General features: G+C 40.8%; 1 protein-coding gene across 1 annotated transcript; it reads right to left on the bottom strand.

The window, feature by feature from the left end:
• Nucleotides 1-1,160: 1,160 nt before the first annotated feature.
• On the bottom strand, nt 1,161-20,505 carry LOC144261084 (gamma-glutamyl hydrolase-like). The gene is given in 8 exon segments (XM_077810217.1): nt 1,161-3,261; nt 10,523-10,533; nt 10,535-10,649; nt 11,964-12,054; nt 12,147-12,253; nt 13,236-13,374; nt 17,462-17,546; nt 19,021-20,505. Coding segments are annotated over 8 exon segments (780 nt in total). The 5' UTR covers nt 19,131-20,505; the 3' UTR covers nt 1,161-3,139.
• Nucleotides 20,506-23,651: the final 3,146 nt, after the last annotated feature.

The following is a 23,651-nucleotide window of genomic DNA, read 5'->3' as shown; positions in this document are numbered from 1 at the left end:
CAACTAAGCTTTCCTGAGTTTAAGTGTAATAGTACCCAGAAATAGTGAAATGCAAACACTGAATTTGACTTCACCAGCCAATCCACACCCATGCTTCTGAGAGCACTGGGCTGGATTCTTGACAGTAGTTAGAGATGCAATTTTTGCTTTATGGAATATTAATGAATGCATCTCCAGTCATTTTTTGTTAAGGGTTAAATTGTAGCAAGCCAATGTGGCTGTGAGGTCATGAGTAGTGAGTAAGGAGTTTTCCACCCTCTTGAATGACCTGAGAAATGCAGCACGTGTGCTACAGACGTGTTGCCCGGAAGTATTGTGTGTTACTAACTTTCAATTCTGGAGGACTTAGGTTCAAAACCTGAACTCCTCACTGACACAAAATGACTTCAGTGGAACATTGTACCCATGAGGAAGTTGGCTGCCTAGTCCCGGTCCTACTCTAATATTTACTTTCCTAGAGAGTTTAAATTAACCCCCTGGATAAATTTCAAATTGTTGACTATCCTCCCCCAATGAAAAAATGAGAGGCAACAAAAGACCTAAGCCACAATCGCCTAAGCAGCTGAAGCCACAGCAGAACCTAGCTCAGGACAGGGCGGCACTGAAAGAAGTCCTAGCGGACTCAATCTCAAAAAGGATTTGTGGCCTCTCTCAGGATGTATGTGATATAAAATCCCAGATATAAATCCCAGGTGGCTCACTTGGAAAATGAGCTACACAAAACTGCCACTGAAACCAGGAAAATTAAAAAAGAAACTGCCTCCTATATATTTGTCTCTGATGCCCATAGGTTATGTTCTCACTTATTTAGCTGTTTAGTCACTTAATGATTGATGCCCAGCATGACCAGTCTATGGATCTAGGTTTTGTGTGTGTTTGCTTTTGGTTTGTTTTCTCCAGGTTTTGCAGATATTAAACACTGAATTTTGTTATTTATATGGTATTTCCACCTTGTCCACATATTTATACATATTTTGTTTCATTATGTATTTAGATTATATATAAAATCAATAAAGTTTCAAAAGCATAACAAAATTACTTCAATGGGAGGTTTGGGCCTGTAAAGGGAAAAGGAAAAGGAAATTGATTGCCCCAACTTTGTCCCATTTTGACACATCACAAAACTACTGAACAAACTTTTCAAGAATCAAGAAGACTCATTTCAATTCAAGTAATGTGTTGTAAGGCAAAGCAAAAGGAAACAGTACAGTAAATGCAGCTGCCTAACAATTACAAGCATTACATCATATCAGCATTAAAAGATTGGTCTTTGTCATTCATCTCTGCAGTATGGATCCCAGCTAGTAACTTTTCTGAAAGGCATCACATCAAAATGTTTAAAAACAAGGGGTGAAATCCTGGTGAAGTCAATGGCAAAACTCCCCTTAATTTTGGAAGTATCAGGATTTCACCCAACAGTTACAGAAAAAGCCTAATTATACATAATATCATTATTGAGAACACTAGGCAGTCATATTCTTTTTAAATTCAGGGTCTGAGCCAAAATCTGTCCACTGACTTCAGTGAGCTTTGCATCAGGTGCTTAAGAAAGATGTGAGTCTGAACTTGAAGGAGAGAGCAGTAGGTGAATCAATGTTTAAACTCTCCACTCCAAATGGATTTACATTAACTGATGTCTGTAGTCCCCAAATTATACTGCACCTTCACTATTATATACATTCTAGAAGGTTTAGGCTCCCCAGACACAGATGCCTAATGTATAGCAGATACCATTTCACAAATGGCACTGCATGCACTTTTGTATGCCAGTTTGCAATAATGTTTCCCTATTTTTTGTTGTCGTGTTTCTAAAGGACAAATCATTTTCTCAGCCACAAGCCACACCTCTGTCAAGCTCAAGATCAAAACAGTGTTTCATTCTGTTGATACCAACGAGTTCAATTCTTTTATTGATAAGACATTACTTAGGCTCAATCAGTTTATTAATCAAAAATAGATAAATCAGCACAATACAGAAAGTTAATACATCACCGGTCTGGAGAGCAGTCTTGTAACATTCAGTTTGTCCCAAAGTATGAGCTCCCTTTGACTTATATTTATGCCCCACTTGTTTACAACAGATAGAAAATCCTCAAATTCACTGTATTAACAAAGCCTTATATCTCTTTTCTCATCTAGTCTTATACCTATTTTGCAAGACATAAAGACATCTGTACCAAACAGATCCAGTTCATATAACTATCTGTACCTGGAAGATGGTGCTTATTTCACAAGCCTCAACAGAACCTACATCTCATTTTCTGACAGACTCTACCCATACAAAGAACAGAACGACATGTACAAAAACAGGGACTGCAAGAGTTTAACTGCTAGTACATTGCCACAATAAGCTGAACATGAGTATAGTTCACAGTTCTAAACTTAGCACAAGTATAAAGCATTCTAAAAATATATGATATGCCTTCCTTGTTTCTTGTTAATAACTTTCTTATTTTAGTTACACAACACACCTTATCCAATTACCCATATAATTACAGTAATAAAGCAGTATATATATTTGGGTTAATATGTCTGGGAGAATTGATTTCAGAGTCCTTAATACAAATCCATTCTTTATTTGGTGAAACTACCACTGTAACATGGCACTACAGCTTCTCAGACAATAGTTTTCTGCTTCACCTTTGGTCAAGCCATAAAGCATTGTGGGGCTCTGGTTCAGTTCAGTTATCAATTCTGGACATTTTCCAAAAGAACAGAATTATGCTAAAAGATCTGATTAAACAACACACATGCTATCACAGAGCCCATAGTGTTCTGAAGACTTAAACTTATTTCTTTCAAATATATGACAAGAGCATTGTTCATTTTTTTGGCACTGATTAATAAACCTGATTCTTTTCTAATTTATAAGCACAATCAAGATTCCATCCCTGGAGGTAAAATGTATTTCCCTGTAAGCGATATTAAAATGTGATCTAGGGCAATTATTATGTCACTGAATGAAAATTTGTCAGATTAATGGACCAATTCTACAGAGGTAACATAAGATAAATCACTGTAAGGTAAGCTAAGCATTCTGGTGTTCTGCCACTTGCAATGCACAACATGAGTTTAATTATGAAACTTGCAACAAATAACTCTATTTACAGATAGCTACCCTGCCCCATGGAATGGATGTTCAATCAAAAAAATAGATTTGCTGAAATATAGAAAATGCACTACTAAAAACAGGGGCATAATTATAAATCAATGCTTCGGTCTCTTCATTCTTACTGGGAAAACGGTGCAGGCTCTTCCAGGCTGTAAGACATTTTAAAAGTACAAATTACTTCACTGTCATCGTCTATGATAGTATCTTGCTTGGTGAAGTCAGTTATTCTATATGCAATTATAGCAAACAGTGGTATAAAAATTTAATAATAAATAACAACAATAATAACATCATAATTTAAATTGGTGGTGGAAATCGTGGAGCTACCTTTTCCAAAGGATACTGGTAATAAAGATACTTTATTATCATGGAAGGCTATGTTCATTTTTAAAAGCAATGACTGCTACTAAAAATTTGATTCTTGCAGCACTGGAGACATCTGCAAAACCAGAACTAATACATTGCAATTCTATCCTAACAGAAATCGCAAAGTTGGGGGTCACGTGGTACCCCTGACAAAGGTGGCTACCTAGTCTCAGACCTCTTCACTCCCTACATATCAATTCATCTCTAATAATTACTTTCTTGGCAAATTGGCAGTAAGTTTCTGTCATCAAAGTTGAAATTGATCCCCTGAATAAACTTTGAACACTTGACTATGGATTCTAATGAAAAGGCAACAAAAGATCTGACCCTGCATCACCTAAGCAGCTGAAAGTGGAGACTGCAGGGCCTCAGCAAAACCTAACTCAGGATATCATGGCACCAAAGGAATTCCTCACAACTGGATTTAATGTCAAAAGACATCTGTGGTCTCTCTAAGGATGTATGTGATATAAAATCCCAAATGGCTGACTTGGAAAATGAGCTACAAAGGGAAATTAAAGAAGAAACAGCCTCCTTAAACTTACACTAGACAAAGTGGAAGAAAATAGGATGACTTAGAAAACAGATCTCAAATAAACAACTTTTGCCTCTTGGGCATTGCTGAAGGTTTAGAGGGGAAGAATACTATCAGCTTTCTTCAGAAGCAGCTCTCTGACATACTTAAATTGGATCCCCAGCTGCTCCCATTAGATATTGAAAGGGCTCATCAAATGCCTGATACTACTAGCCAAGATTCTGGCAAGCCCAGACTCATCGTCTTCAAGCTACTGAATAGCTTGAAGATGATCAAGTAACGTTAATGAAAGCTGCCAGAAAACCTAAAACCTTTATGTACAAAGGCCACAATTTTTCTCTTTTTCCTGCCTTCTCAGCTGAGCTTAGCAAAAAAAAGGGTTGCATTCAGTGCACAGGGGCTGACTTTCATTTTCCCGGGTGGGTGTTCCACCCTGAGGCCCTGCCCCCACTCCCTCCAGCACCTCCCCCCTGCCACCGAACAGCTGATCGGCGGGTGGCTAGTGGATGCTGAGCACCCACCTTTTTTTCCCCTGGGTGCTCCACCTCCGGAGCACCCACAGACTCAGCACCTATAATTCAATAGCATAAAGCAAATCCTGAGGGGGACCAACCTCAGATACAGCATCAAATACCCATCCACTTAAGGACAACCGAATAATGCTGCAGTGCATAGACTAACTGTTTAACACTAAGCCGAGGTTTATAGCAACATCTGCTGACTGAAGTATTATCTGCACTAACCATCGCAACTTGAACCGCTAGACAGAATCTCTTCACTAGCTCTGCCTCTCATGTCTTGTGTTACGGTGACCACAAGTCCTTTGGAATAGGCAACACTCCTGACATGTAAAGTACACTATAACCTTAAATAGCACTAGTTATTCAATTTGTGCAGAGCATTGGACATACTGTGAATATCATTTTATCTTGCATTTTTCATTTTTAGATTTCATACTAATTTATATTTGATTTACCAGATCAGTTGTAAATGTAGATGTGATGAGTTTGTTTATATGTATATGCATACAGTGGAGCCTCAGAGTTATGAATACGTTGGGAATGGAGGTTGTTTATAACTCTGAAATGTTCGTAACTCTGAACAAAATGCTATGGTTGTTCTTTCAAAAGTTTACAGCTGATCATTGATTTCATACAGCTTTTAAACTTTATTATGCAGAAGAAAAATGCTGCTTTTCCTTTATATTTTTAGTAGTTTACGTTTAACACAGTACTGTACACACCCTGATTCTCATGGGTGACTTTAATTTTCCTGATATCTGCTGGGAGAGCAATACTGCGGTGCATAGACAATCCAGGAAGTTTTTGGAAAGCGTAGGGGACAATTTCCTGGCGCAAGTGCTAGAGGAGCCAACTAGGGGGGGCGCTTTTCTTGACCTGCTGCTCACAAACCGGGTAGAATTAGTGGGGGAAGCAAAAGTGGATGGGAATCTGGGAGGCAGTGACCATGAGTTGGTTGAGTTCAGGATCCTGACACAGGGAAGAAAGGTAAGCAGCAGGATACGGACCCTGGACTTCAGGAAAGCAGACTTCGACTCCCTCAGGGAAGGGATGGCCAGGATCCCCTGGGGGACTAACTTGAAGGGGAAAGGAGTCCAGGAGAGCTGGCTGTATTTCAAGGAATCCCTGTTGAGGTTACAGGGACAAACCATCCCGATGAGTCGAAAGAATAGTAAATATGGCAGGCGACCAGCTTGGCTTAACGGTGAAATCCTAGCGGATCTTAAACATAAAAAAGAAGCTTACAAGAAGTGGAAGGTTGGACATATGACCAGGGAAGAGTATAAAAATATTGCTCGGGCATGTAGGAATGAAATCAGGAGGGCCAAATCGCACCTGGAGCTGCAGCTAGCGAGAGATGTCAAGAGTAACAAGAAGGGTTTCTTCAGGTATGTTGGCAACAAGAAGAAAGCCAAGGAAAGTGTGGGCCCCTTACTGAATGAGGGAGGCAACCTAGTGACAGAGGATGTGGAAAAAGCTAATGTACTCAATGCTTTTTTTGCCTCTGTTTTCACTAACAAGGACAGCTCCCAGACTGCTACGCTGGGCATCACAAAATGGGGAAGAGATGGCCAGCCCTCTGTGGAGATAGAGGTGGTTAGGGACTATTTAGAAAAGCTGGACGTGCACAAGTCCATGGGGCCGGACGAGTTGCATCCGAGAGTGCTGAAGGAATTGGCGGCTGTGACTGCAGAGCCATTGGCCATTATCTTTGAAAACTCGTGGCGAACCGGGGAAGTCCCGGATGACTGGAAAAAGGCTAATGTAGTGCCAATCTTTAAAAAAGGGAAGAAGGAGGATCCTGGGAACTACAGGCCAGTCAGCCTCACCTCAGTCCCTGGAAAAATCATGGAGCAGGTCCTCAAAGAATCAATCTTGAAGTACTTGCATGAGAGGAAAGTGATCAGGAACAGCCAGCATGGATTCACCAAGGGAAGGTCATGCCTGACTAATCTAATCGCCTTTTATCATGAGATTACTGGTTCTGTGGATGAAGGGAAAGCAGTGGATGTATTGTTTCTTGACTTTAGCAAAACTTTTGACACAGTCTCCCACAGTATTCTTGTCAGCAAGTTAAGGAAGTATGGGCTGGATGAATGCACTATAGGGTGGGTAGAAAGCTGGCTAGATTGTCGGGCTCAACGGGTAGTGATCAATGGCTCCATGTCTAGTTGGCAGCCGGTGTCAAGTGGAGTGCCCCAGGGGTCGGTCCTGGGGCCGGTTTTGTTCAATATCTTCATAAATGATCTGGAGGATGGTGTGGATTGCACTCTCAGCAAATTTGCGGACGATACTAAACTGGGAGGAGTGGTAGATACGCTGGAGGGGAGGGATAGGATACAGAAGGACCTAGACAAATTGGAGGATTGGGCCAAAAGAAATCTGATGAGGTTCAATAAGGATAAGTGCAGGGTCCTGCACTTAGGACGGAAGAATCCAATGCACCGCTACAGACTAGGGACCGAATGGCTAGGCAGCAGTTCTGCGGAAAAGGACCTAGGGGTGACAGTGGACGAGAGGCTGGATATGAGTCAGCAGTGTGCCCTTGTTGCCAAGAAGGCCAATGGCGTTTTGGGATGTATAAGTAGGGGCATAGCGAGCAGATCGAGGGACGTGATCGTCCCCCTCTATTCGACATTGGTGAGGCCTCATCTGGAGTACTGTGTCCAGTTTTGGGCCCCACACTACAAGAAGGATGTGGATAAATTGGAGAGAGTCCAGCGAAGGGCAACAAAAATGATTAGGGGTCTAGAACACATGACTTATGAGGAGAGGCTGAGGGAGCGGGGATTGTTTAGCCTGCAGAAGAGAAGAATGAGGGGGGATTTGATAGCTGCTTTCAACTACCTGAAAGGGGGTTCCAAAGAGGATGGCTCTAGACTGTTCTCAATGGTAGCAGATGACAGAACGAGGAGTAATGGTCTCAAGTTGCAGTGGGGGAGGTTTAGATTGGATATTAGGAAAAACTTTTTCACTAAGAGGGTGGTGAAACACTGGAATGCGTTGCCTAGGGAGGTGGTGGAATCTCCTTCCTTGGAAGTTTTTAAGGTCAGGCTTGACAAAGCCCTGGCTGGGATGATTTAACTGGGAATTGGTCCTGCTTCGAGCAGGGGGTTGGACTAGATGACCTTCAGGGGTCCCTTCCAACCCTGATATTCTATGATTCTATGATTCTATGATTTGGTTTTTTGTTTTGTTTAGGTCTCTGCGGCTGTCGGATTGTGCACTTCCATTTCCAAATGGGGTGTGTGGTTGACTGCTCAGTTCGTAACTCTGGTGTTCATAACTCTGAGGTTCTACTGTAAATAGTAGAGAGGCTGAGGGAACTGGGGTTGTTTAGTCTGCAGAAGAGAAGAGTTGTGGGGTGGGATTTGATAGCAGCCTTCAACTGAGTGAAGTGGGGTTCCAGAGAGGATGGAGCTAGGCTGTTCTCAGTAGTGGCAGATGACGGAACAAGGAGCAATGGTCTGAAGTTGCAGTGGGGGAGGTCTAGGTTGGATATTAGGAAACACTGTTTCACTAGGAGGGTGGTGAAGCACTGAAATGGGTTACCTAGGGAGGTGGTGGAATTTCCATCCTTAGAAGTTTTTAAGCCCTGGCTTGACAAAGCCCTAGCTGGGATGATTTAGTTGGTGTTGGTCCTGCTTTGAGCAAGGGGCTGGACTAGATGACCTCCTGAGGTCTCTTCCAGCCCTAATCTTCTATGAGTCTATGATTCTATAAGTATACATAAAATCTGTAGGTAGGAATATATTATACATATTCTAGAATGCCCAATAGTATATACAAAATTATATTTGACTTAAAACATATTTGTATTTAGAAATGTTTAGACTATTATTAGATAATATAGGGAGGGGAAGAGAGGATGGAACTGAAGCCATCAGAGGTCTGAATGTGCCCACACTGGGGCACGTTTTAAGTCTGGGGGGTTGGTTTGTTTATTTTGGGTTCATTTTCCTCCAGGTTTTACAATTTTTGTTGATATATGGTATTTCCATCTTGTGCATGTTTTTATATGTTATAAGAAAAGGAGGACTAGTGGCACCTTAGAGACTAACCAATTTATTTGAGCATAAGCTTTCGTGAGCTACAGCTCACTTTATCAATGAAGTGAGCTGTAGCTCACGAAAGCTTATGCTCAAATAAATTGGTTAGTCTCTAAGGTGCCACTAGTCCTCCTTTTCTTTTTGCGAATACAGACTAACACGGCTGCTACTCTGAAACCTGTATATATGTTATATGTTTATATTTTATATAAAAACAATAAAAATATAGGTTTTTTTAAAAAAGAAATTGCAAAGTTGGGAAAGATTGTATTTGCAAGGAAAACAAAATCCTTCTGAGAGAGACAAGGTGGGTGAGATAATATCTTTTATTGGACCTACTTCTGTTGGTGAAAGCGGCAAACTTTCAAACTACACAGAACGCTTCTTCAGATGTCTAAATATCCACCTGTGACCCTCTGAGTATCTTTCCCAGGCCGGAAAAAGAGCTTTGTATAGCTCAAAAGCTTGTCTCCCCAACAGACCTAAATCCAATAAAAGACATTACCTCACCCACCTTGTCTCTCTCTAATATCCTGGGGCCAATATGACTGAAACAACACTGAAAACAAAAATCCTACCAGTTCAGTTTTTCACTTCTGGGAGCATGCTCAGGTTAAAATTAACAACGTTGTAAGAAATACCATTGATCAAAAGTCAATTATGTTTCAGCAGAATGGATTGGCTGTTAAATGCTCATAGATTCTGTGTCTCCATCAATCATAGGAAGCTATACTGGGTCAGACCAATTGTTCATCTAGCCTAGTGTGCTCTCTCCATACGGACCAGTACCAGAGATTTAGGATGGGAGGCGTACAGAAAAGAGCAGTTGGAATGATCGATCCCTGTCTTCTCCACTTGGTTTTCTGGTAGTCAGAAGTTTAGGGTTACCTTGAGCATGAGGTTGCATCCCTGATCATCTTGGATAATAGTCATTCATGGACCTATCCTCCCTGAACGCATGTAGTGCTTTTTTGAACCCAGCTTACTTTTAGCTATCACAGCATCCCATGGCAATGAGTTCCACAGGGTAGTTCTGTGTTATGAGAAAAGTACTTTCTCTTGTTTGTATTAAACCTGCTCCCTATTAAACAAATATTTTGTGTTTCTCACTCTACATTTTATTTTTATGGTAGGGAAGAAATAGGCAGGAGGGATTCTGATTTTTGCAAACTATGTAAAGAGTGTTCAGGAGACAGTGTTGACCTATAGCATTGTAGTCAACCTTGTCTGAAGACCCCTTCCCAGGCTGTGGAAGCTTTTTCAGCCAAATGGAGTAAGTGCTGTAGAGAGAGGCTGTGAGGATTAAGTTCTGTACCTTAAGAGACTAACACAGAAGAGTTTGTAATGTGGCTAGGCTGGACTGCTTTGTTGCACTTCAAGAGGAAAATGCATTGGTCTTTCTCTGAGCCTGGAGACAGTTTCCTACTTATTTTTGTCCATCCCTCTTCTGGATCTGCTGTAATTACCCCAAATAAAACAAAACTGAGGAAATTTCTGGAAATAATGAATAGGAGATTTTATCTCATTCTACCTACTTTGCCCAAGGTAGAGTGAGACTGGGATGTGAATAAGAGCTTTCAGTTCTCCTAGACTGCAGCCTTAACAATTCTAAAGTTTCATTGGTTGTTGGTGTCTGCTCAAGAATTTATCTCAAATTAAAAATCAACACTCTCCTTCTGGCAAATTATTCTCTACTGAAAGGAATTTGTTTGCTTCCATCAGAATGCTTGGCTTTTGTTGTTATTTTTACTTAACCATTCTATTAAGTGTCCCTCCTTTTAATAAGCCTTTAAGCTTGCATAGTATGTGCTCACAGATCAATCAAAGGTATAGTATTTTGACACTTGAAAAGGGGACCTTTCCCCACTCCAGAGAACATTCTACTACTTTATCTCTTTGAAACTGAATTTTATATATATAAATGGAAAAAAAAACTTACCTTCATTAATTAATATAATATGTTACTTTCACAGCTAATGGGGAATGTGGTATGCCTGAGACATTCTTCCATTCAAAAGGACTTTTTTCTGGATGCCACTGGACACCATAAATAGGGGATTTATATGCTGCCATAAACAAATTTTCCATCAGTGCACATATTAGGTCTTCACTCAAGTCATTGCATGCACAATTTTATTACAATGAATACATTACTACAGTTCTCACTAATAATTAGTGGGTTCTCTAACAGGAACACAAAGCCTTAAGCAGCAAGTTGGATCTCTGTTGTGAAAATTTATTCCTATCCAAAAAGTTTCAGGCCAAGAACAACATTTATTTAAGTTTAAAAAAATAATTTAGTCAGTTATATAGTATGAGAACTTAAAGTTACAATTAAAATTAAGCATATTGTTAAAAGAAAAAGGGTTCCATTCTATATAAACAAGTTTCTGCAGGTTATTGTTCCCCCTTCGTAATCTGATTGTTTTAGTTGCAGTATTAAAAAACTGAAAAAAGAAAGCTATCGGGGGGAGGGATAGCTTATCGGGGGGAGGGATAGCTCAGTGGTTTGAGCATTAGCCTACTAAACCCAGGGTTATGAGCTCAATCCTTGAGGGGGCCGTTTAGGGATTTAGGGCAAAAATTGGGGACTGGTCCTGCTTTGAGCAGGGGGTTGGACTAGATGACCTCCTGAGGTCCCTTCCAACCCTGATATTCTATGATTCTAATTGTTTCATTTAAAAAAATGAGCAAGTGCTAGGAGTTTTGTTAACAGCACAGAAGTTACTATCGAGCTCCAGTATTAGTCTAGAATGTACATACACCATACATTTAGCCTACTGCATAGCTTCTAGTAGAACAATGACTAAATCCTCTCTCTAGCATTCTCTAGTGAATCAAGACATATGCTTCTGGAGTTAAACATTCAGATGAAGGCACTAGTAATGCAGGAGTCTCTTGGAAGAGAGCAATTACCAGCTTTCCCTGTGCTGGAGGCACAGATAAACAGAGCACCATGGAGAGGCAGCATCAGTATCAGTAGACAGCCAGCAGCAGAAGTCCAGAGTAGACACATTGCACTAAGGAGGGGTTTAAACTACAAAAATGGAAGTGGTGCTTCCATGTCTTGTCCCTGAGCACTGAAAATATTCTGTTGATAAAGTGTGCTGACATATCTGGTGTGGAGCAGTTGGGTGAGAGAGGGAACACGTGTACTCAGAGACATGCACATCAAAAGCCAAGCGCGAAGATGTAGGTTATCTCTAGAGTCCAGATTGAACACATTCCAATCAATTGAAAGGCAGGCAGTGCTGACAGTCCTCTGATTATCCTAACATTAAATTTGTATTATGAACTCGTAACACCACTACCACGCTCACTGAGATCTTCCACAATAATAATAATTGCAATCACAGTTTACATTGGAAACTGATAGCTACCTTCCATTGTGGATGCAAACTCTATCTTTCCATCTGTGTTAGTTGTCAGAACCTTATAGAAGCTGGTTAGTTTCTCATTCTTTCTGAAATTCTGCAGCAAACAAATGACAGAAAAAAACTGTTATATTTATAGATTTAGAAGAATAAACTCATTTGAATTCACTAAATCAAATAGTCAAATACCTTAATGGAGACACTCCACTTGTGAAAGTGTGCCGTCAAAGGCTCAGTGGCAAGTTTTTGCAACAAGTCATCTGGAAAATTCTGGAACATCCTGCTGTCTTTTGCAGCTTGTACAAAAAAAGAAAGGAATATTCTGACTATTGTATGATCAATGGAACATCATTAATAGGATGGGGATACATGTGATAAAGTACTGACTGAATTCATTTCAAATCCTTTTGATTCTGTTCTTTTGTTAGACTTTATTAATCAAGAAAACCCCTGAAATATAGTCACATGTGTGTAACACAGCTCCAGCCGACTTCACCCTTGCAATTCTCACCAGGCCATATGCTGAAGCCCTGATCTATTGAGGTCCTGATTCTGCCACCTTTGTTCACACTGATTAGAACCCTATTCTACCATTAATTTCAGTGGGACTACCCACAAGATAAGGTATTACTCTATGTAATTAAGAAAGGCAGAATTGTCTAAATAAGGCAAGGCAACAGCATTTAGTCCATTAATTATTGGCAATCAATTGGAGAAATCCTGCTCATTGCTGTGAGATAAAAAGCCACAGAAAGCATCATTCAGAGTCAGATTCTGCTACCCATATGCTGACTTGCATCTCATTCTGGAGGCAGACCAACTGCTTTCAACGCTATGTGTTATACCACCAAGAAGAACAGTGCTGCCATTTATGATTAGAAGTGAGCCAACCTGCTAAGTTCTAATCCAAATGTCTCCAACGCTTGGAGGTGTTTGGATCCAAACATTTTATTCAGCTCATTACAGAGCTGGGGGACTAGACCTAAATTATGGATGTCGGATGAAACTTCCCCAAAGTTCATGGCTGTTCAGAGCCACAATTTTGATTTTGGCCTCTCTGTATATACCTGTGGCCTGCAAATAGTTTGCTCTCAGACCTCTTATTTTATATTCATAGAATTCTATTGCTAGAACAATATCAACATAATAAAAACATTAGTCTCACCTGTTCTAAATCTTCAACCTTAAATGTTGGTTCATTACAAGAAGAACATTAAAAGGGGAGAGAGAAGCTCTAACATGATTCCTGTGAAACCAAATGATATTTGTAGTGTTCACCTGTGGTAAAGTTCAATGGGAGTGAAATATTCTCAGTTTTCGGTTTAACCAGTAAGTTCTTCCCACTGGTGAGATATGTAAGCTCTTGGTGTCCCAGACATGTTCCCCAGACAGGAAAATAGTCTCCTTTATCATTAGTCTTTAAAATAAGAAGCAAAAAAAGTCAAGAAATATGTCAACACATAGAGTAATTTAGGTACATGTTAATATGCACTGGACCTTTGTAGGGTATTGGCAGATAATCTTGTGAGTGACCTGGACGTGAGAACCATGAAATGAGGACATTCTTACTATGAGGCAAGCACAACGCTATGCATTAACAAATAGTACATCCTTTTATTTCTATGGGGGACAGGGAGTTCTGCAACATCTAGCCCTTTTATGTGCTTGACGCTTGCATAGCCAGCAATTTTGTGCTCTAGGTTCCTGGAGGAAAAATTCTGACTTTAAACAACATAAAATAGAAAGTGGCACTGTTACTTTAAAAACAATGAAACTGATATGAAATCTGAGCTAAGGGCAAAACTAGGGTAAGGGAAGAAAGAAAGAATAGCTAATAAAAAGCAGAATGAAACTAATTTTTGTAACTTAAAGAAGCACATACGGCTCTGAATATTCTCAGAGAGATCTGGACAGTGAGAAGGTGGCGTTTTTACACAGTAGTTTTTCTGACCGCACACAGGTTTTAAAAGCCCTGTTGTCTCCCGAACGTTAAGATGCTACCTCCATCTTAACTATATCACTGACACTGTGACCCTAAAAGCTCACACAGATCCTTGCTCCTACAGTAAAATGTTGAAATATTGACTATCTATGCAAAGAAGCTCCAACGGTATCACGGTATATTTAGAGCTAGGCTTGGAAGGATTAGATATCAGATACATATTTGTAAAAGTCAATTTCACCATACATACACAAACTCATGAAAAAATAGTTCCATCAGTGATAAGTGAAATGTACAAATAAGCAAAGTAAGGAAAATGCTACTTCAGAACTTATGAGAGTTTCATTAAGGGTATTTACTTTTGTATATTTGGACATGTGGTCATGACAATTTATATTTAAATGGTATAAAGCTTTAAACATGTTGAATTTCAGCATCTACTGTCATTAAATAATTATCTGACCCACACTGTTTTCTCACTCTCCCCATAATTTCCTGCAACTGTGGAAATTTAAATTGATAAAAATCTAAAAAAATGCTTTAAAATAAACATCAATATTATCTGTAAAAATATTTAAAAACTTAAAACAAATTATGGCAAGCCTATTTATAGTCATCTGCCATGTAAATACTATATGTGTAAAGCTTGCTGCTCCTTTCACTTACTCTGGTGCATGTGAGGAATGAATGATGTCAAAAGAGTTTAAGTGAAACCATAATCAAGCCCTTAACATGTACTCCCCTTATAGTCACTGTCCCTAAAAATGAGCCTAAATGCTAACCACATATTTAACATCACTAAAGACTGAATTTTTTTTCTAATGTAGCTGAGAAGAGCGTAAGGCAAAACTCCCATTGGCTTCAAATGGACTAGGATTTCACCCCTTGTGTGTACATGTAATTTAAAAACACAGTCACACCAAGTAATCTCTTATTTTGAATTTGACAAGGAAAAGTGGGAAGAGACATGGACATGAATTTAAAAGAACAGTAGAAATTCCAGACATCTTTATACATGCAAACATGCTCTTGACCGTCTTGGCCCGCCAGGGGCTTACCCTGACAGGCCACATGCCAAAGGTTGCAAATCCCTGGCATAGACCATGTCTACAAAGATCTTCTCTCAAACTCTGTATCTAAAGAACGACACAAGCAATTTATTGAGTTGCTGTCAAATGTTCATATTTCATGATCACTACTGTTCACTGTATGGTCCCTCCATCAGACTCTATGGCCCTTGCATGCTTACTCACATGTTTAACTTAATACATTGTGCATAGTTTCATTGAGGTAAATGGAACTACTCACACTACAGAAGGTAAGCAAGTCTTTGCAATATCAGGGTCTATGATAACCAGATGGCAATGCCCAAGAAAAAAGATGGCGGGGAGGACACAAACTGCACAGAAAAGTGACTTGTACCCTCAGATACGTGTATACATCAGACCAAACACACATTGTACTGACCCCCAGTTATTTCACAATGGCCACCTGTGCAGTGAGAGACCCAGAGCACAGACAATCATACACAACACTATCCAGGGTGAAGCACCTACCATTTTGAAATAATCTCTATAAACCAATACCAGTGAGAAAATATCACTGTGTTTTCCTTGGCTGCTGTATGCTATATTCTGCACAGCAGGGTATGTAGGAATGCTGATTGCAAGCTAATGTTTCCTGATGCTGCATCAGTTTATGCATTGTACATATTATGCTTTAGGGCTGGTCGCATTTTTTTTTAAATTAGACTTTGCTACAGTAGTTTTCATTGAAATTTTTAATTTGGATGGAAAAAATGCATAACAATCGCTTTTTTGACCAGCTCCACTATAAAGGTTCCCACCAAAAGAGAGAGAGACTGACCTCTCTTGAGTAAAAGATTAGTAAAATGGAGAGATTCACTGCTGCCAGGACCTTGGAAGATCACACTTCTACTTCAAGATAGGCCAAATGGGACACAACTAACCTTTGAAAAAACTGACTCTTAGAAAATGAGAATTAATTATTTATCTTCAATGATGAATCAGAGCATCACTGGCATATTCCAAGAGAAACAGCCTCACTATAAATTATGTTATCCATATAAATCTAGATAATTCTCTGCAAAGAATTTTTTTCTACCTGGCTGCCTTACTGTGCGATGAATCAAGCTCACTTCTAAGGTATTGTGTACTGATTTGCAGTTACTGGGGGTCAAATTCAGAGGAAATTTGTAAAATGTGTGACTCACATTAACTTACACTTTTCCCTCCCACACACACACACTAAGACACACTTAGATCTACTGAAATCTATTTGCCCATGTGTAAGAATAAGGGAATTTGAACGGGTGGGTGCCAAAGAAGTTGTAAATAACGTCACTTTAGGGTCTCTTTAGACTCCCTTTAATGCTATATAATGATATGACTTGAGTAAACTGTATATGTACAGAATTAATGCATTTAACATTTAAATATTCCCTGTTTTTGGATGGTATCATTATTATTTACTATTTTTATTGCACCAGGGCCTAGAGGCCCCAGTCAAGAATACAGGCTTCATTGTGCTAGGCTCTGTATACACATGTAAACAAGACAGTCCCAATTCCCAGAGATCAGAGTCTATGACAATGATGAAATCTAAGAGGTGGAGGAAACAGATAGGAAAAAGGATGAAACAGTAAAATTCACACAGGTAGAGTAAACAGCAGGCCCAGCTTGCCATCTGCATTGCTATGTATCATGCACCTAAACTTCTACTCCAGGCACCTCTCCTTTTCCTACGGGCTATAGTTTGAAATGCACAGCTGACTTCTTGCTAACTGATCTATTCTGTTTTTTCCAGTCCCTTTCTTGCAGTATCAACTTGTATGTCTTAGCCACTTCTTCTCATTGCAGCATACTTATTAGGCTATTTCCTTCATCATAGCTCATATCTGCCTTCATTATGCATAACAGAAGAGAGGCAAAATATCTGTATTGTTAGGATAGATTTGTACAGTTAAATATGTTGGGGAAAGTATGTTAACTACAGTTAGCAAAGAGTGTAGCCAAGATTTTCAGAAGTGACCCATTATTTTGAGGTCCTGACTTTTTGGGTGCTCAACCTGAAACACTTAAAGGGCTCAGAAAGTGCTGAGCACTCGCCCAAACCCCTGAAAATCTTGGCCTGATTTAGTATTGAGCAGAACATCTGAGCACTTCTACTGCATAAAAAATACACTGGATACCAAGAAAGTTTGTGTAAGTGTTGGCAATAAGGGTGACTAAGCTAAATTTTACAAGTAATGTTGTACAAATAAAGAAATTAACAACTGACTTCACTTAAATTATTTAGCGATGGGCCTCAAACCTTAAAGTTCAGATTCTAATTTTCTGAAGTTTGGAGGTGTTCAGTTCAGACCTGCATCTAAAGCTATTAGATGATTTGTTACACACACATACTAACAGTCAGCTCCTTATTAACAGGCTAACAGGAATATACTGCACTCCAGTTGGAGACTGTCCAAATATAAGCCTCCCATGATTTTGGTCCCTGAACACCGACAATAACCAGAACAGTTTTTGCTTTAAGTGGTTACCTTTAGTGCCTTCTTGTAAAATATCCTAGCAACCCTAGAATATTCTGAAGTCTTAAGACTAACACCACCTCCTGGGAAAAGTACCCTGAAAAACAATAAAGTATTATTACATGTAAATAACTACAGGTCCAGGCATAATGGGTAAACATGGACAAGACTGATAAGAACCCTGAGACCTAAACTCATTGGAGGCAAACACCAAACCATATGATCACAATGCCTATGTGCTACAGTAAATTCCAACACTTCAAAAAAGAGGTGGGGCCTGCTGATAATAATTAAAGATAATATTTTCAGAGTGAAAAGAACCTGAAGCTAAAACATACAAGCCTTATAAGATAAAAGGCCATATATAGCATTCTGATCCGAAGCTTCCATATACGATTCAATGGATGCAGATACTTTCTTTTACAGAGTCAGATTCTCACAGCCCTTACTTAACATAGCAGGGCAGCAAGATTGGGTATGGCCCACCCTTACTCACTTGTGCAGCCCTCCTCAGATTGCAACTCTGATCACAGATGAGTGGGGATGAAAAGTAAGCTGCAGCTACTTGACCACTGCTCCCTTTTGCAAGTAGGTGGGTGTTGAGGGAGAAAGAGCGGGAATAGACTTGGCTCTGTCCTCTCCAATAGCCAGCCAGATATGTTGGCCAAGTTGACAACAGAGTCTTCACAAAAAGGAGTGAAATAAATTACTCCCTCCCCATGGGAGCAAGGAAGGACTTGTCACTCTGAGTTACAGGTCATCCTGGTGCTGGACAGCTATGTGCCACCTCTCACTCAAGGTGTGTTTGGCCTTCTACAGAACATAAAGACATGGTCCTTGTCAAAAACAGTCTGCAATCTAAGAACCTAGCACTGCCACCTTTACTTACATTGAGTCACAGCTTACTTCATGAGTAATCCCAATGAAACTATGGAGTAAGGTGGCATGAGTAAGGGTGGCAGAATCAGGCCTTCTGTTGACACAATATCATAAGGGTTGAGTTGGGTGGAGCAAGGAACAAGGCAGAAGAAGTTTCAAGGCGGAAGTGTGGGAGGAAGAGGGTGAGACAGTAGAAGAAGCATGGAGAGGGTTGGAAGAGGAGAAGAGAAGGAGTAAGGAGGGGAACAGTGAGTAAGCAAACTGCAAGGGCCGTGAAATAGCTTTGGCAAAATGAAGGCCATCACTGAAAGGAGGTACGGACAACATGATGGGCTGCTGGCTTCCATTCAAATGCAGCTCCTATCACCCTGCACACAGGCAGAAAGGGGTGTCAAATGAAATACTTGCAGCCATGCTGCTATCTGACAGATACACATTTCTAAGGAATGGACACAAATGATTTCCTCTTTTAGCAGGGGTGTGTGCATGTGCAGTACTTAGCACACACCTGCAAGAAAGAGGAAGATTAGACTCGCATTCCCTCCTTAGGAAAATGAAGTATCTGAGTCTGGAATCACCAAGGGTAAAACCAAGAACTTAACAGTAAAACAACAGTGGCTCTGATAACATGAAGCCTTTCTAAAATATATGTTAATGAACAGTTCAATAGGAGACTGATGCACAAAACTTACCTATTAATAGACTGGGAAATTTCATCATACTCTTCTTCTGAAAGAGTTAGTCTGAAATCCCAACAAAGATAGTTACAGGATCGATCTGAAACTTCACCACATTTTACCATTAAAATACCAAAGATACTTAATACAAACCATCTGAAATGAGCATGGAAAGTGTATAAGATGTATGTATGAAAAGTAAAGAAAAGAGTAATTCTGGGTCATTAAAGGCAAAATCTGCCACCCTCACTGCTATGAATGGTACCTTACTTTTCAGATAGTCTATGATGAGTGAACAACTACAAAATGTGAAATACTGGCTAGACAGTGGGACTGCTAAAAAGGACTGGAGGGTTATAATGGACCACAAAATGAATATGAGTCAACAATGGGATGCAGTTGCAAAAAAGCCCTATACATTCTTGGGTATATTAAGTGGAATGTCATATGTAAGACACAGGAGATAATTGTCCCAATCTACTTGGCACTGGGATGAGGCCTCAGCAGGATTACTATGTGTAGTTCGGGGCACCCCACTTTAGGAGAGATATGGAAAAATTAGAGAGAGTCCAAAAGAGAGCAACCAAAACAATAAAAGGTTTAGAAAAAGCTGAACAATCAGGACAGATTAAAAAAATCTGGGGATGTCTAGTCTTGAGAAAATAAGTCTAAAGAAAGATCTACCAACAGTCTTCAAATATGCTAAAGTCTGTTATAAGGAGGATGATGATCTATTGCTCTGCATGGCTGCTAAAGGTAGGACAAGAAGTATTAGGCTCAATCTGAAGTAAGTGAGATTTAAGTTAGATATTAGGATAAGCTTTCTAACTGTAAAGATAGTTAAATTCTGGAATAGGCTTCCATGGGGAACTTGTGGAATCCCTGTAATTGGAGGTTTTTAAGAACAGGTTGGATAAACACCTGTCAGTGATGATCTAGGTTTACCTAATCCTGCCTCAGCACACAGGGCTGAACTAGATGACCTCCTGAGGTCTCTTCCAGCCTTAAATTTCTATGATTCCATGAATGGTACCTTACTCTTTAGGGAGTCTCACTGGGCCAGTTCATGCTCCCTGGAGCCACACATGGACAGGACGGTCTGCATACAGAGCTCACCCTTTTCACACAGAAGTGGGGGCTGCATCAGCTTCTTGATCCTGTCTCCACACCAATAAGCCTCAAAGAACTTAGTCAGAAAAGACAACATAGTCTCCCTGGCCCCTCCCTCCAACCCATGAGGCTTTGGGAACAATGCTCAAATAAATTTGTTGGTCTCTAAGGTGCCACAAGTACTCCTTTTCTTTTTGCGGATACAGACTAACACGGCTGCTACTCTGATCCCTGGTAGTGTGTCTCCATTGGAATCATGGTGCCAGAGATGATGCAAAGGCATAGGACTCTCATGTGGATGACTCTGCCCTCCCATGGATTTCCTAGGATCTTCCAGATCCCTAGGGATTCATCAGATTTGAGGGAGGGACCTACAACAAGAGTGTGGGATGCAGTGGCAGATTTAGAGTTAGTGGGCCCTGTGCGCAGCTTCATTTTTGGGGGCCCCCCCTTGGGCTCTGGGCTGGGGCAGAGGGTTGGGGTCTGGGATGGGATGAGGGCTCTGGGAGGAAGTTTGGGTGTGGGGTGCAGGCTCTGGGCTGCGACAGGAGGTTGGGGTGCAGGAGGGGTCAGGGGGGCGGTGCTTACCTTGGGTGCTGCAGCTCCCAAAGTGATCGGCACTCTCCTTTGGCAGTGGTTCCTAGGCCGGGGGGGAGCGGAGGTCTCTGCACGCCGCTGCCTGCAGGCACTGCCCCCACAGCTCCCATTGGCTGCAGTTCCCAGCCAATAGGAGCTGTGGAGCTGGTGCTCAGGGCTGGGGTAACGTGCAGAGGCACTCCACCCCCAGGGGCCGCAGGGACACGCCAGCCACTTCCAGGAGCAGTGCGGCGTGGCGGGAGGGAGACCGTGTGGGCAGGGAGCCGCCTTAGCCCTGCTGCCCTGTTGCTGGCACATCTCTGCACGCCCCTTGAGAGGAGGAGGAGGGCAGGGGGTCTCTGTGCGCTGCCTGGGGCGGGGGCAGCATGCGGAGCCGCCTCCCCCCACCAGGGGCATGCAGAGACATGCCAGCAGCCAGCCGCTTCCGGGAGTGGCATGGGGCCACCGGCCACCATGGAATGCAGGCAGCCTGCCCGCCTGAGCTCTGCTGCACCACCAGCCGGGACTAAGGAGCAGGTTGTCAGATGAGATTTGTCCTGCATTTTGTGGGGCCCCTGTCACTGGGGGCCCTGTGCCACAGCACGGTCTGTTTCATGGTAAATCCTCCCCTGGTGGGATGACTTCTTCAAGGAGATCCCTGTAGTGATTTCATCCCCGCGCCCCTGAATTTGCTGGAGCCCAGACACCACGGGCCCATACAACTCCCTGCCCCGAGCACAGAGCAGCCATATTAACATATCAGTAAAGTCTTCTGTAAGATTAGATGATCAATAGTACTGCTCAGGCCGTTTCATCAACATCAAGAGCGCTCTTAAATGGTAGTTGTGTTGTCGTCCATGCCAATGAACAGAATCATTTTAAAATTACAAAGCCAACATGGAAATAAGAAACTTTGTTTCCTCACCCCCACATGTACAATTTTTCTTGTTGTCCTGGACACCTTTGGTCTGTAGTCTCAGTTTTAAAATATTTTAACCTTCAAATTGTGGTCAAAAGAATTTTTTATATACTTTCTTGTCAGAGATTCAGCTTAGAGCATGGTACAATAATATCCTCAGAGAAAGGAACTTTTGGAAGATATTTCTTCCTGTTTAAAGGGAAATAGAATAATGACCATAGTTGGCACCTTGTACAATGCACAGCTACACTGAGCTACATAACTCAGATTCTAAACTACTGGGGGAAAATGTTTTTCTAGTGAGAATTGGAAGCTGATGCTCTTCCGTATACTGCTTTAATTTTAGTTCCTTGGAAAGAAACTCCATCAAGAAATTGTTTGAATTAATTGAAAGTTCAGTGCTTTCCTATGAACACAGAAGTTTGTATTGTAGATATTTTACCTGGCAGAGACCAAATCTATTCTCAACTATAAATATGCAGCCCTGTTTATGTAGTTTGGGTCGCATGCTTGTAAACGAAGAGGTGTGGGGCTTTGGTTTTGTTTAACACTAGAGTGCTGAACTAAAATTGTAACCATTCAGTTAAAAAAAACCCACCCCAAACCCATGTTAAATGGTGTTGCGAACGCATTACAGATATTGGCACCTCTGCTGCGGTGTGGCTGTGATTTACTTTCTTCATGGGACTTTTATTTGGCTTTTAATGGTTACGCCTATTGTATCACAACAGAGTGAACTGTCCGTAGGAGTCGTTTGATTTGGGTCTTACCTCAACAGTGAGTTTTGTCAGGTGGGTGGAAGGGCTATTATTTTACACCCACAGGAGGAAGAGGAGGCACTTTGAATTGCAAAGGACACATATCTTATTGCACAGTGATTGAAGCAGGAGAACCTCTTTAAAGTACTAACTTTCTATAAAATGCTGATGCAAATATAGTTTGCTACTGACTGTCAGCACACTGTAATGTAAATTGTTTTTGTAATTTTGTACATGTTAGAATACCTTTATATTAAAAAAGAAGTAAACTTAATATAACATTCTAGGTGGATCATGCAGTCTTGTTGGTCTGTCTCTCTCAACTTTTTATTAAGAAAAATTTACAATTAAAGATTAACGTACTATGTCAAACATTGCTTATTATTTAATCAGGATCAGGTTAATATTCAAAGTACCTGGCTAAAGATTCCGGCTTGCTGGCTGGAGAGTCATCCTGCTCCTCTGAGTATGCCAAAATGGGTGACCAAAATTGGGAATCCTCTTTTTGACGCTTCTCTTATGTACATACTTTGTGTGAAAACTTTTGCATTACAAAGGCAGTCCGTATTTTGCAATACCACATTTCCAGAGAAGTCACACTTTTACCAGTAATGTTCAATACAAAGTCTTGCTGCTAACAGTAAAAAAAGGAAATTAATTTGTTGCTCTCTTTGAAATGTTGAGCCTCTCCTGGAGCATTAAGGAAGCAAGTCAGCTCTGGGAAGCTGGCGCTTTGCGATAAGATGAATCTCCTTAATAATTTCCTCCCAAAACCAAAATTGGAATGAATCTTATGCAAGATATGCTATGTAAGGTACCAGTGGAAAAGTTATGATTTACTAAATATGATAAGCTTTTTTATATATATGTCATCTTTGTATTGTGAGTTATAAATGTGTGGTACATTGATATCTCAAGCTTGTGCTGTGTTTCTGGGTGACACCTCTAGACCGATTACAACAGCACTATCCAGACTGCGTGAGGCCCATTCAAGGGCAATCAGCTGTACAATGAACCTGTTGAGAGAAGCCAGGGGCTACGCCTTTGAGTCAGCAGGACATACAGGAATATGCCTATGGACCGGGGTCTCTAAATTCTTTTCCATGCCTATCTGCTGTGAATTTGTGTTTGGGACAAAGGAAATACAAGCCATATTGCAGAGAATATAAAAAGGCAGCTGTATCACCTCCATTTTGTCTTCAATCCTGCATCTCACAGTAACTTCTCTACAAACCCATATTTGATACAGCGTTGCAGCTGGTACTAGCTAAAAAGAAAAAGCC

Source organism: Eretmochelys imbricata, chromosome 2, assembly GCF_965152235.1.
Source record: "Eretmochelys imbricata isolate rEreImb1 chromosome 2, rEreImb1.hap1, whole genome shotgun sequence".
In the NCBI taxonomy this organism is placed as follows: domain Eukaryota; kingdom Metazoa; phylum Chordata; order Testudines; family Cheloniidae; genus Eretmochelys; species Eretmochelys imbricata.
This window is presented reverse-complemented; position numbering and strand designations above follow the sequence as displayed.